Source organism: Balaenoptera physalus, assembly GCF_965194825.1.
Source record: "Balaenoptera physalus genome assembly, chromosome: 9".
NCBI classification, from domain to species: Eukaryota; Metazoa; Chordata; class Mammalia; order Artiodactyla; family Balaenopteridae; genus Balaenoptera; species Balaenoptera physalus.
In genome coordinates, this window is record NC_138888.1 from 14,930,384 (window position 1) to 14,944,957 (window position 14,574).

Genomic DNA, 14,574 nt, shown 5'->3' on the forward strand with positions numbered 1-14,574 from the left:
AGAATCTCCCAGAAACTCCACAATAGACCTGATCCAGCCCAGAGGGTAAATGGATCCCAATCATCTTCCTAGAATTTCCCCCAGACAATCAGAACCACAGAAAGGGATTCAGATTTCCACCCCCAGAGCTTCAGATTGTAAGCAATCCACATTAAAGGCAGCTACTCCCAAGGATGCTTACAGCCATCCAAAGCCCACAAAGCCCAAACCCGAAGTCCCCAGGTGCCCACAGGTGCTCTCGAGGATGTAGAGCTCCCCTGAGATCCAGAACCCAGCCCACGTCACCCTGCTTTGCAGCACGGCAAATGCACAGCCTTTCAGGAGTTCTCCACAGCTAGAGGGTAGGGGCAGAGAGAATAAGCATAAACTTTGCCAAAAAGTTTAAAACTGTTTCCCTTTGTCCTATTTCTAATCACCTCTATACTCTGCTTTGCTCCATAAGAAGCTAACAAGGCCATTTGTGAGTTATGAAGACGCAGACTCTCACCTCAGACTGAGCAGATTCAAATTTGACCAGAGTTGCTGCAAGTTCACTCCGGGCAGCCTCGACCACATTCCGATAGTGGTTTAACTGCTCTGGAGTAACTGCGACTTCCAAGAGATGATCATAAGTTTCCTGATAGGGTTCCCCAAAAGACAAAATATACAAAAGAGAGTTAAACAATCTTTTCCATGCAGCTGTGCAAAGCAAGATTAAATACAGAAGCATTCTTTGTAGTCCAAATACGTTGGAAAGGCTGCCCAGAGATGTGTTTGGTTCAGATTATTTCATTCTCCTTCTCAAAATTCTAAGGGAAGCAGGAGGCAGCCCAGGAACGAATGATAGGCTCCCCCAGGACGGTAGTGGAGTTTGACATTTAAGAGTTGGTATGTCCCCTTGGGGGACTTCCCTGGTGGTCCAGTGGGTAACACTCCGCGCTCCCAATGTAGGGGACCGGGGTTCGATCCCTGGTCAGGGAACTAGATCCTGCATGCTGCAACAAAGATCCTGCATGCCACAACAAAGACCCCGCATGCCACAACAAAGACCCGGCACAGCCAAAAATAAATAAATAAATTAAATAAAATATTAAAAAAAAAAAAAAGATTTGGCCTTTGACACTTTACAGAGTTTCCTTCCGCCCAACTCCAATGTTATTTGACCTCTGACCAGAACAGATAGCATCAACAAAGAACCACCAGAAAAGATGGTTAACAGGAGGCAGTTTTTATTGTTCTTCTGTTTCCAGACTACAAAGATTATCAACTCATCTCTGGTCTGTTGAATAAAGTGTTTCATGTGTTTATCAAAGAGACCATGTGATTTAAGTATAGAAGTCTGTCTCCTTCATAATTATCCACTATGCCATTCATTCTCAATCTCATAGCCTATCTTGGATTTTTGTTTTTGTTTTTTTATTTATTTATTTTTGGCTGCGTTGGGTCTTCGTTGCTGCGCGCGGGCTTTCTCTAGTTGCAGAGAGCCGGGGCTACTCTTGGTTGCGGTGAGTGGGCTTCTCAGTGCGGTGGCTTCTCTTATTGCAGAGCACAGGCTTCAGTAGTTGTGGCTCAAGGGCTCTAGAGCTCAGGCTCAGTAGTTGTGGCGCACGGGCTTAGTTGCTCCACGGCATGTGGGATCTTCCCGGACCAGGGCTCGAACCCGTGTCCCTTGCATTGGCAGGCAGATTCTCAACCACTGCACCACCAGGAAAGCCCTATCTTGGGGTTTTGAAGGTTACTCAGATGAATGCCTGAGTCCAGAGACAGTGGTCGTGCCTGGAGTCCTTCTCCATCCAGAAGGGAACAGCTCTCAGCTCCACTGAGGGCGGCCAATGCAGAAATATGGATCCCAGCATGGCCTCATTACTCTAATTTTTCAAGACAAGTCCTATATTTGGGCTTTTTGAAGTAAAAATTCCCAGTTTTTGCCTCTGGGTAACTAATCTAAATTTAAAAAAAAAAAAACACCATATGATCCCAATAAACACATCTGCAGAGCAGATTTGATGGGTTTGGGCTGTGGGTCAGTATGTAACCTCTGGTTCTGTTTCTGTCCTATTCATGCCATAACACCTGCTTTCTGAAAGAATTATTCCAGAGTTTGGACAGATACCCACCTGTATGAAGTTTCCAGGGACTGGGGTCTTTGTGAAAGACATACAAGAAAGCCATTCATTTTTGAAGGAATATGAAAGAGGTCACATAAAGGAGGGTTTCCCTGGAATATCTAGTGTCTTCGGGGGACACACCAGTAAAACCTGTTTACGACTCTGCCCAGCTACTGAACTGCCAAAGACTACTGTTTGGAAATACTCATGAATGCAAAAGTCATCTTAAAGCCCTGAACTTCACAACAAGCGTTGTCATGACTAGTGTGTTTCAATCCACAAAATGCTAAACAAAACCTTCAGCGCACTTACGGACAGCCAGTGTTTGTCAATTACAACATATCCAAGAAGATGGCAGGCATGTACTCCTGGGGAGAAAGCATAAAACAATTAACTGCATCTGTTAAGAGAACCACATCCTGTTCAGCCTCACCCAGCATTCAGAAGGAACTTTTCCACCCTAACCACTCCAGCAATATTTTCCAAAATAAGCCATGTGAGGACCTAGGTCACCTACAAGAGGTTTGAGCTACAGTATGTATGGACTATTTTCTAAAATTCCTTAGGGAAATAAGTTTCTTAATGGCTATGATTATTTCTTTCATTGATTAACATGATTTTTTAGGACATGACATACTCATACTATAATTTTATATCTCTTTCTTATGAAAAACTATTGTGTCCATTGGATATAATATTAAGAGCCCCTGAGACAGTTTAGAAGTGGGCCTTTATTTGAGGAGGTCACAGTGTAATGCAGGACACCACCAAAAGCATTAGCATCTTCACATGCTCATGGGAGAAAGAAACTACATATTAAGATATTATTACCTTTGACACTGGAGCAGGGCCTACATGAGGAGGACTCTTGATTACTGAGTTTAGAAGACAGTTGCTAGGGTCTAAATCACCTTTCAAAGTCCAGCAGACTCGAGATTATTCATCAGCAAATGTTTACGAAAAGCCTATTCTGGGTCAGGCACTGAGCTTACAGTCTAATAAGAAAAAGAGCATTTATCAAACAACCACACTGGTGATTGTGTAATTACAAACTGAAATAAATTCAAGCAAAGAAAGAAACAGACAACAAAGGAAAGTGACTTAAAATTAGGGATGTGGAAGGAAAAATTTCCCTAAAGAAGTGATGATTAAATAGAAATTAAATAGGCAAGAGGTACTGAAACAGGAGCAACCCACATCTTTCAAATAGCCAAAAGTCCGAGCAAAGGTCCTGTGGCAGGAGTATGCCCTGTGTGATCAAGGATCAGAGAGAAGGCAGTGAGGCTGAGGCGTCAGAGCAGGTGAAGAAAACTGGCAGCAGGGCTCGAAAGGCAGCCCTGAGCCCATTGATATATTTTAGTACCTGATAGGGCTTCTTTTTAAAAATATTCCTCCTTGGCTATTCTTACGTGTTCATTTTACCATATGAAATTTAGAATCAGCTCATCAAATTCCAAAAAATCCTGTTGGTATTTTTATTGGGAGCATGTTAACTTTATAAATAAACTTAAAGAGAATTAATATCTCTTAAATGTTGAGTTTTCCAAATAAAACCATCTTTGTTCCATTTGTTCAGGAATTCTCACATGTCACATATGTAGCCGTGATGGTTAATTTTATGTGACAACTTGACTGGGCCACAGGGTGCCCAGATATTTGGTTTAAACATTATTCTGGTTGTATCTATGAGGATTTTCTGGATGAGATTAACATTTGAATCAGTAGACTGAATAAAGCAGATTGTCCTCTCCAACGTGGGTGGGCCTCATCCAATCCACTGAAGGCCTGTATAGAACAAAAAGCCTGAGTAAGGGAGAATCTGTTCTCTCTGCATGTTTTTGAGCTGGGACATCAATCTCCCCCTGCCTTTGGATTCAGACTCAGACTGGAATTTACACCTTCAGCTCTCCTGGGCCTCCAGCTGGCCTACTGCAGATCTTGGGAATTCTCAGCCTCCATTATTACTCAAGCCAATTCCTTGTCATATATATATACACACACACACACACATATACATACATATACATCCTACTGGTTCTGCTTCTCCAAAGAACCCTGACTGAGCCCCAGAGACACCTCTGTGTTGAGCTGGGCTCTGGAGTATACCACACTGACATAAATCATACCAATGTTTTCTTTTTTTTTTTTTTTCTGTTGCTATACCAATGTTTTCTTAAGCAAAAATAAACAAATGGGACCTAAATTTATAAGCTTTTACACAGCAAAGGAAACCATAAACAAAATGAAAGACAACCTATGGACTGGGAGAAAATATTTGCAATGTGACTGACAAGGGCTTAATTTCCAAAATATACAAACAGCTCCTACAACTCAATGACAAAAAAATAAACAACCCAATCAAAAAATGGGCAGAAGACCTAAACAGACATTTCTCCAAAGAAGACATACAAATGGCCAATAGGTACATGGAAAGATGCTCCACATTGCTAATTATTAGAGAAATGCAAATCAAAACTACAGTGAGGTACCACTTCACATCGGTCAGAATGGCCATCATCAAAAAGCCTACAAATAACAAATGCTGGAGAGGGTGTGGAGAAAAGGGAACCCTCCTACCTGTTGATGGGAATGTAAATTGGTACAGTCACTATGGAAAATACTCAGTAGTATCAAGGTTCCTTCAAAAAAAAAAAAACTAAAAACAGAGTTGCCATATGGAGTATACCACAGAAATCCATTCCTTCAAGACACTCTGAGGTAGCCTGAAATGAGAAGAAATGCACAGCAGTAGCATGAGAGGATTACAAGGATAGGGAAAAACAATATGAAAACTGAAAGAAGAATACATGAATTTATTTATTTATGCCTACGCTTTTCCTCTTAGCCCTTCCTTGGCTGTCCCATAGATCCTTATGTAGTGTTCTTCATATTTGGCTTGGATTTCTTCTTTGACCTGAGTTGTTTTAAGGGCTTAGTTGTTTTTGTGGCTCTCTGTTCTCAGAATTTGTTACGATGTCTGTTTTATTGCATTGTGCTCAGACAACCCGTCTGTATTCCAGGCTGACATTCACAGGTGTACGCCAGTGGGGTGGACCAATGTCCATTCAGAACTGGATCCATTCAGACTGGAAGGTTGTCCTTCTTATACCAGCCATTACACATTTTCACCATCATCCTTTTCTATATTATTTCTACTTCAGGAAATTTATCAAGGTTTTTGTGAATATTCAATTTTATGAACATCCAATGGGTATTTAAAAGGTATATTCTCTATCTTCTGAGCTTGAAATTCAATATGTATCAATTAGTTCTACTTTATTCATCATTTTAATTAGGCATTTCTAGTCTTGTCTAATTTCTATCCTTTTACTCTATCATGGCTCGAGAGAGGTGAGTTAGAGCCTCCTATTACTACTATAATTCTCTATCACCTTGTAGCACTTGTATTCTTGCTGAATGCACACTTGTACTGCTTGACTTGGTGCAAAGATTCAGAAATTTCATATATTCGTTGTGAATTGTACCACGTAGCACGATAATGTGCCATTATTTGTCTGACCCTTTTTGCTCATAATTCAACTTTTTCCAATATTGAGATCATGACTCCTGATTTCTTTTTGTTTGCATCTGACTACATATACCATTGTTCCAGCTTTTTACTGTCAACCTTGCGGTATCACTTTGTCTTGGGTGTCTTATATGTAAATAAAGTTGGTTAAGCCCTTTGGATACCCTTCCAATTACACTATATCTATTAAAAATTTAAATGTAAATACTATGACCCAGCAGCTCTACCTCTCAATTATCTCTCCTTGAAAAATAGTCACATATGTGCATAACGATATAACATCAAAAAAGAGGGGGTGTGTGAAACAATATAAATTCCCATCAACAAGGCAATTGCTAAAAAAGGCACTCCCAAACTATGAATACTAGGCAACAAGCAGTAGGAGATCGTGCTGTATGTTTGGGCATAAGAATATCTCCAAGATATACCACTGAACAAAGTAAGAAAGTATAGATCCACAGTTTGATACCTTTTTTCATAAAACACATAGGGAGGGAAAGCACTATGTCTTTTCTATAAATATATTTAGAGAAGAAAAAGAGAAAAAGGTCTGAAGGGACACACATCACCTTAATAACAGTCCTCACCTCTGGGGCCGACAATAGTATTGGAGCTGGGAGGGGAAAGGCTTTGTTTTTTTCAAGAAGGATATATTTATGCATTACTTGTATAATTAAATATAATTTAAAGAAAAGAAAAATACTGGGAAGAAATGTTACTGCGGTTATCTTTTATTTATAGGACTACCTTTTATTTTCTTCTTTATTATATGTTTTTATATTTTCCAAATCCTTTATAGTGACTGTACATTAATTTTATAATCAGAGTAAACATCCCCCCTTAAATAAAAACAAAAGGAATAAGGACACGAATAGACAAAAATCACAAAACCTGCCATGTGGTGCCTTTATGGAAAACACAAGGACAAAGAAACAATCCCAGTAGCATAGGAATTTGAATGCATGTGAGAGCAGACATCTCAGGGGTTTGCTCTTTTAATTAAGCCCCTTAAAGTTAATAAGATTTTTGGAAAATTCTTCAACTTTTTCTATAAATATTAAGCAATCTTCACTTTAAAGAAACTAATTTTACCCTATTCAAAATGGCAAGATTAAAAACTCATCCATTTGTCCTCACATGAGGACACTCCAAGTTATTAGGTCTCTCTCAGCCAACCCATGAAGCAATTTTACATTAATTTTAGAAAGCCAACTACCTATGATTTGATTCGGCTACTGATATTATGATAATGACTGAAATTGCCTCACAGGGTGGCTCATAGGCTTTTCAGAATAAAGGATAGTTTCAAAGCGCAAAGGCAGAAAGAAGAGATCAGCTTATTCATAATTTAGTACACAATGTGTCCAATTATCTGACCTGGGGACAATGTCTTGGGCCAGTCTTGCTTCTATGGTATTTAGTTGTCTTATTTTCCCATGAACAAAAAATAAAAAGAAAAGAAAAGAAAATGAGAGGAAAATCACTGCCTACCTCTGACACACAAAAGCACCTAAATCCATTCCTATCTTTCTATCCCATAACCAACCTCCCCTTTGTTCCAGCATTATTCCATACCGCAGCACACGACTCTGTCACCAAGGCACTTCCACTGTGGAATGCTTCCTTTAGTCTCTCTCTCTATCTCTTTCCCTCTCTCTCCCCATCCCTCTTTAAGCCTCCAGTGCTGCCCCAGTGAGCAATCCCTTCTAAGACTCTCTCCCCTACTCCCCAACTTCTTCCCCCCAAGTAGTTTCTTCCCTAATTTACAGTGCATAAATTAAGTCTTACAAATTGTATTTCTCCAACCAATGCCAATTTTGACTACTCATCAGTTCTTCTCCGGACTGTGAAGGATTTTCCTGGCCCTCCTGCTTTTCCTTCTTATATCTGCCTTTGGTTTCTGGGGTTTACTAGTGCCTGCAGGGGACAGTGTGATGGGTGTGGAATTCAGGAAATAAATCTGAGTGTCTACATTTTAGCAGTTGTGGCACAAATTTTGGAGGAAGACATTTCTGCATTAAATCAAGTTTTGTGAAGAATCCGATCTATTATTTTTCCATTGTTCTCTAATCCCTTTTTTCTTGGTGTCACTTAAAAACCCTTCTAACTCTATATCTTTATTGCAAAGAATGCAGTATTCCAAAATGTTCTTAATACTATGGCTCTACTAAAAGAAACTGAGTCATCTTTTCAGATGGGGAAGGGTTGCAGTTAGAAAAACTTAGATGCCAAAACTTTTGAGGGTTTGCTTCAAGTACTAATCCTGATATAACTCCAATATATATTAAATATGTATCTTATATATACTTATATATTAGATATGTATCTCATATATATACATATATATATGATCATAACTAATATTCACTGAACCAGGAACTACTTCTTTTTTTGGGGGGCGGGGGGGGAACTATTTCCATTCAATCTTCACAACAGCCCTATGACTATTCTTTTTTTTAATTTATTTATTTATTTATTTATTTATTTATTTATTTATTTATTTATTTATGGCTGCATTGGGTCTTCGTTGCTGCGCGCAGGCTTCCTCTAGTTGCTTTGAGCAGGGGCTACTCTTCGTTGCAGTGCGCGGGCTTCTTATTGCGGTGGCTTCTCTCGTTGCGGAGCACAGGCTCTAGGCGCGCAGGCTTCAGTAGTTGCAGCACGCGGGCTTCAGTAGTTGTGGCACGTGGGCTCAGTTGTTGTGGCAGGAGGGCTTCAGTAGTTGTGGCTCGCAGGCTTTAGAGCGCAGGCTCAGTAGTTGTGGCGCACAGGCTTAGTTGCTCCATGGCATGTGGGATCTTCCTGGACCAGGGCTCGAACCCGTGTCCCCTGCATTGGCAGGCAGATTCTTAACCACTGAGCCACCAGGGAAGTCCCCTATGACTATTCTTATCCCCCAGGGACTGTTCTTATCCTCTCATCCAAAAATGAAGCTATTAAGGACTAAAAAGGAAATTCTTTTGCCAAATAGCAAACAACTGGTAGTAGATCTGGAAGCAGTGATTGCTTTTCTGTGCTATATGATTTTGAAATTAAGTTTAAAGTAGGATTAATGAATGGGCATATAAAATGTCCCTGCCACTGCAGGAGACACTTCGGCGTATACCCCGTGACCCACAATTCTACTTGTAATTCTACATGAATGTTCGTGGTTCGCAGTGTCCATCAATACAGGAATTGGTCAACAATAGTACATCCATAAGATGGGAAACTAGAAAGCAGTTAAAAGAACAGAACTAAACCTATTTAGAGCAGCACAGATAGATCTCAAAAACATACTGTTTTTCAAATAAAGTAAATCAGAGAACAAAACTAATAGTATGATACCGTTTATGTTTTTAAAATACATGTTAAACAAAATAACATATTTTCTATAGGCTTAAGTATGAATGCAGAAAGTATTTTTTTAATGGTCTGGAGGATACTCACCAAACGTATTTAATAATTACCTCTGGAGAACAGGGGAAGGGGATCAGGATTAGAGGTGATTGACAAAAGGAACTATAGTTTATATGTAATGTTCTCATTTTTAAAGGAAAAGTGGATATAACTGTAATATTAAAATCAATTTCTTAATTAAGTGAAAGACAACTGAAAGCATGTTTAAAGAGGCCAATTTACTATGTTCTCAGCTTTCACATCCTAATCTTCAGACTTAAGAAACTGAATACCATGTGAATTCTTTACTGGCTGCAGAGGCAGCAGGAAACCCTGAACTTGAACCTCAGCGTGCACAAGGCGGCAGAGGTAAAAAGAAGAATCACTGAATTTCCAGCAATACTTGGAATGTATTTTTTGGGCAGCAAGAAGGTTTTGACTACATTTCGGACAGGAAGTTCACCACAAAAATGAATGGAATAATACAATATTATAGCCAAAACAGTATCTTCAAGGATTAAAACAAGAATTCAATGATTCTTAATGTTTTTATTAACTCTAAAAAGATCTCCAATTAACAAAGGACAAGCCAGAGAGAGAAAACAACCTAAATAACATCTGTGTTGCACTAAACCCCTGCTTCCTCTTCCAAGGTAACTCTTAGCTCTGCCCAAAGAAAACTCAACAAAAATGATGCTGCTTCATCATTTTGATAATATTTCTTCTGTTCAAAGGAGGCCATGACCTCCAGCATACACACTCCTGACAGTGACAGTCTCCTGAGAGATGAATTTTGTAAACAATGAGAAGATTGCGGAACGTTAGCATATGTAATCTCTCCAGGTTTCACATTAGAAAGAAACCAAATAATTTTTAACCTCCTCAGAAGAATTCTTGCAAGGTGACAAAGCAAGATGACAAGGCAAGATCCACAAGTAAGTTTTCAGAATTAATTTTTCTCTTTTGTGTCCAGAATAAAACGGGTTAAAGGCAGATTTCAAATCCCAAACCGCAATGCTTAGCAACTCTCATTACTAATCATGAAGAGGACAAGGGTGTCCTCAGCACACTCTAGAGGACAGACTAGAGTGGGCAGACTCCTGTTTAGGAAGCCCTTCCTTTCTAAAGGGCTAATCTCACCCTCTCTCCTCCCCAGGACCTGCATCACTTCATCCCTAATAAAGAGCGCAGCAGGAGGCAGCTGGGGAAGATCAAAGGAGGGGTCAGAGGCCACAAGAAAATCAACTAATGGACAGTGTATTCACCTGAATAGTAATCCTCTCGGGACTTCCCTGGTGGTCCAGTGGTTAAGAATTCGCCTTCCAATGCAGGGGACGCGGGTTCGATTCCTGGTCGGGGAACTAAGATCCCACATGCCATGGGGCAACTAAGCCCGCGCGCCACAACTACTGAGCCCGTGCACTCCGGAGCCCACGCGCCACAACTAGAGAGAAGCCTGTGCGCCGCAATGAAAGATGCCGCGTGCCGCAACTAAGACCCGATGCAGCCAAAAAAAAAAAGAAGTAATCCTCTCACTCTTCTCATATTTGCAATTTCAAAGTCTCCACACTCCATTTTTCCCCTCTGCTTAATTTTCTGAAAGACCTGACCAATCAAAAGTCCCACCTGACCACACCACTATCTTCCAGTTATTCTCTCATACAGCCTATGCTTCTCCTTCACAGCACTTACACGGGTTAAAGGCATATTCTCATATTTGCAATTTCAAAGTCTTCACATTCCATTTTTCCCCTCTGCTTAATTTTCTGAAAGACCTGACCAATCAAAATTCCCACCTGACCACACCACTATCTTCCAGTTATTCTCTCATACAGCCTATGCTTCTCCTTCACAGCACTTACACAATGGTAAGGAATACATTATATGTGTAATTACGTATTTAATGTCTCCCTCCCTCAGAAGACTGTGATGTTCACGGAGTCATACCTAGCACCTAACCAGTACCTCACAATGTAAATGTCCAATAATTATTCGTAGAATAAGTGAATGGATGGATGGATGGATGGATAGATGCTCTTTTTATTAATATCCTAGTCCTCCCATGTGATTCACTCCACAATCTCATCCTGTTCTCATCTGCTATACCAGGTTCCATCAGTCTCTGGAGCTGGCTGATTTCTACTGCACACCGAGCCCCAGCGATGATGGGCTAGTTTAGGAAACACACAGATTCTCCCACTATGACCCATCGCAGCCTGTCCGTCTCCAGTAGCATTAGTATCCAGACACCATGGATGTATCACATAACCATAAGCCCTGACAAGAGAAAAGTTGTCTTGCCTTTGACTCTGTGGGTGTTCTGGAACATACTTCCCAGTCACTGAATAGCTTCTTCTATATCATGGCAGGATCATAAACTAAAGGCTAGCCCCCACCCCACTAGTGTTTCCTGTAATCTTCACAGTTTACCAAAGGTCAAGATCTTAGAGAATGACTTGAACTTCTATGCAAAGTTTCAAGTTTATTTCTTATCCAATGTCAAAACAAGAAAAACAAAAAAGGAATTAAGCAAATGGCAGGAAAGAAAGATTGAAAGAGGGAACGATTAAGAGGAAGCGAGTGTCCTGTGTGTGCTGTTGGTGCCGTGCACTTGTTAGGGGTGGACCAGTGTGACTTGGCTCTTCCAAGCAGATCAACGTGAGTCACACGATCTACCGGAACCATGAGGTAAAGCAAACAAGTTGCTCGGTAACAGGACACCTGTTCACTACAGGAAATCACAACTAATTTCAAAACCCGCGGAACAATCCAATGGCATAATGCCAAGCCTTTGTTCAGTAAAAGCACTTCTATAGCAGGGTCAAAACAATGGAGTCCAAATAGGCATCTCTCTCGGGTTTTGGTTTTTCAGGGATAATTTAGAAGTAGAGCAGAGAATGAATGAATGCAGCTTCTTCAGTCAATCCTCTGAATGTCATTGGACAACATCAGCTTAGCTAATATCAGAAACACATTCCTGAGACCTCTTGTATTAAGACTCATCATCTGGATCCAGCCTCCTGCTGAGACCAGTAAAATATGTCCTGCTAGGTGAGAATAGAGGCTTCATATATCTAACTCCAACTTACCAAGCTCTCAAATGTCGTATGTGCTAAGCTGATGTAATAATTTTAAGGCATTTCAACATTAGGATTGAAAATGGCTCTGCCAAAACTGCATCCAAAAGTAAATGTTGACGGATGCCACAGCCGCCTCACTCTCCTCCCTTCCTCGCATCGCCTTTTGTGCTGATCTAACCTTCCCACTGCTGCAGAGTAGACGGGATGAAACGCACACCTGGTCAGGTCCCTCCCTACCTACCAAAGCTACCCATCTTAGACAAGGTAAGGGATAATCTCCTTAAGTTGTACAAATCTCCTCTCAATCACCAAAGGCCTGTTATCAGTGTTTCTGTCCCAATGTCAATATCTAGCCTAACCTTCAGTCACATGGAAAAAATGAGATTTGTCTAAACATGCCATGTATCTTTCACAACTGTCCCATGCTTGAGGTCCTTCTACCTCCTTCCCAGGCTCCTCCTCCACTTGACAAACGCCTGGACTCAATTCAAGAGTTAGAATTGGCTTCTCTGTGAAACTTTCCTAGGATACCCAGGCAGAATTCTTTTTTTTTTTTTTTAATGTTTATTGGAGTACAGTTGATTTACAATGTTGTGTTAGTTTCTGTTGTACGGCAAAGTGAATCAGTTATACATATACATATATCCACTCTTTTTTAGATTCTATTCCCATATAGGTCATTACAGAATATTGAATAGAGTTTCCTGTGCTACACAGTAGGTTCTTAATAGTTATCTATCAATATTTTATATATATTAGTTTGTATGTGTCAATCCCGGTCTCCCAATTTATCCCTCCCCACTCCTTACCCGCTTAGTAACCATAAGTTTGTTTTCTACTTCTGTGACTCTATTTCTGTTTTGTAGATAGGTTCATCTGTACCATTTTTTTTAGATTCTTTACCCAATTTACCACTCATCCTCAGCTTGTTTTATTTATTTTGGTTAATAATTCTCTGATTGTCTAATCAATGAAAAAAGATAAATGTCACCCACATTCTTACCAGAGACAATACTGATATATTTTCATGCATTTCTTTATAGTACTTTTCTTACACATATATATTGTGTGCTTTTTTAAAAACACAATGGGGGTTACATTATAACAATAATTTGATATCCTATCTTCTTCGCTAAATATTAATATTTTCCCAAGTATTCTTTTCAAACGTTAAGAGATGCACAACATTCCAACATAAAGCTGTAATTTAATCTCACTATTCTATTGATAGACATTTAGTTCTTTTTCCCATCTGTCACTATTACACATCTGTTAGAATTTCTGGTTGTTTCCTTAAGATAAATTCCTGGAAGGGAAACAGCTGGGTCAAAGTGAATAAAAATTTTAAGGATTTTCATACATATATCAACACATAAGTAGCACTAATTTACATTCCTACCGATAATTTATTATAATAGTTTCATGACACTAAGGATCACTGCTTACTCAATCCCTTCCCAATATTTCTCTATCACTTTAAATATGTCTGCATTTTAATATTTATCAAATGAATAATAACACAGTAACATGAGTTATCATTTTTTGAGGATTTGAGCTACATAAGCACAACATAAGCACTGTACTAACACGATTACATTCAATCCTTATAATTCTTACAGAAGAGAATTCTGCTCCTCTCCCAGGCTTGCCCAACAGATAGTGAGTGACAGAACCTGACAATAAACCCACAGCCTACCTGACCTAAATCCATGCTTTGACCAGGGGGTCTACAAATGTTTTTGCTTATGCAACCTATCAGTATCAATTTGTAGAATAAATTTGAATATTGATTTATGTAAAAATATACTACTGTCATATTAGGCATATTACCAAATATACACAAAAATACAAATTAAGATGAGATTAAAATAATAACGCAAATATTTTCTTCCTGAACCTCTCATAAATCATTTTGCACACCTCCTGTAGACACAAGCCCACTCTGAGGAGCACAGCCCTTATCTTCTACACTAGTTTTTATGTCTACCACTAGGACATAAGCTCCATGAGGGCAGGCCCTGTGCCTGTTTTTTAGCACTGTACCTCCAGTGTCTACACTGCCTGGTACACTAATGAAAGACATGTTGAATATTAATAAATGAATAAATGATTCAGCTGCAAGGATGTGGGTTTGAGGGAAGAATCTAGAAATCAGTTATATTTGTATCCCTAGCACCAAGCATATTTCCTAGCACATGATGGACACCTCTATAAATGTCTGCTGAGTGGATATACATTTGCTGTTTGATGAGTAAATGAGTGAATGGATGGATGATGGATGGATGGATGGATGGACAGATGGACAAACAGAATGGAAAGGCTTCTTCCCCCCTGTTCACATCTCTAGGATTAGCATATCAAAGATAAAAATACCTGGCTGAACTTATTTATTTAATTTCAATAACACTTTACTACCGCTAAACAGTGGTCCTGTTGGAACAAGTATAGATGGAGTTTCACTCACCTCTTGTAAAAATAGAAAGTAACAAGCCTCATATTT

General features: G+C 39.6%; 1 protein-coding gene across 1 annotated transcript in view; it reads right to left on the minus strand.

Moving 5' to 3' along the window:
• The window catches only part of CCDC170 (coiled-coil domain containing 170), a 96,724-nt gene that overhangs the window by 64,417 nt on the left and 17,733 nt on the right, over positions 1–14,574 (minus strand). Inside the window, 1 exon segment of the mRNA XM_082475051.1 lies at positions 488–616. Coding sequence (XP_082331177.1) covers positions 488–616 — 129 coding nt within the window.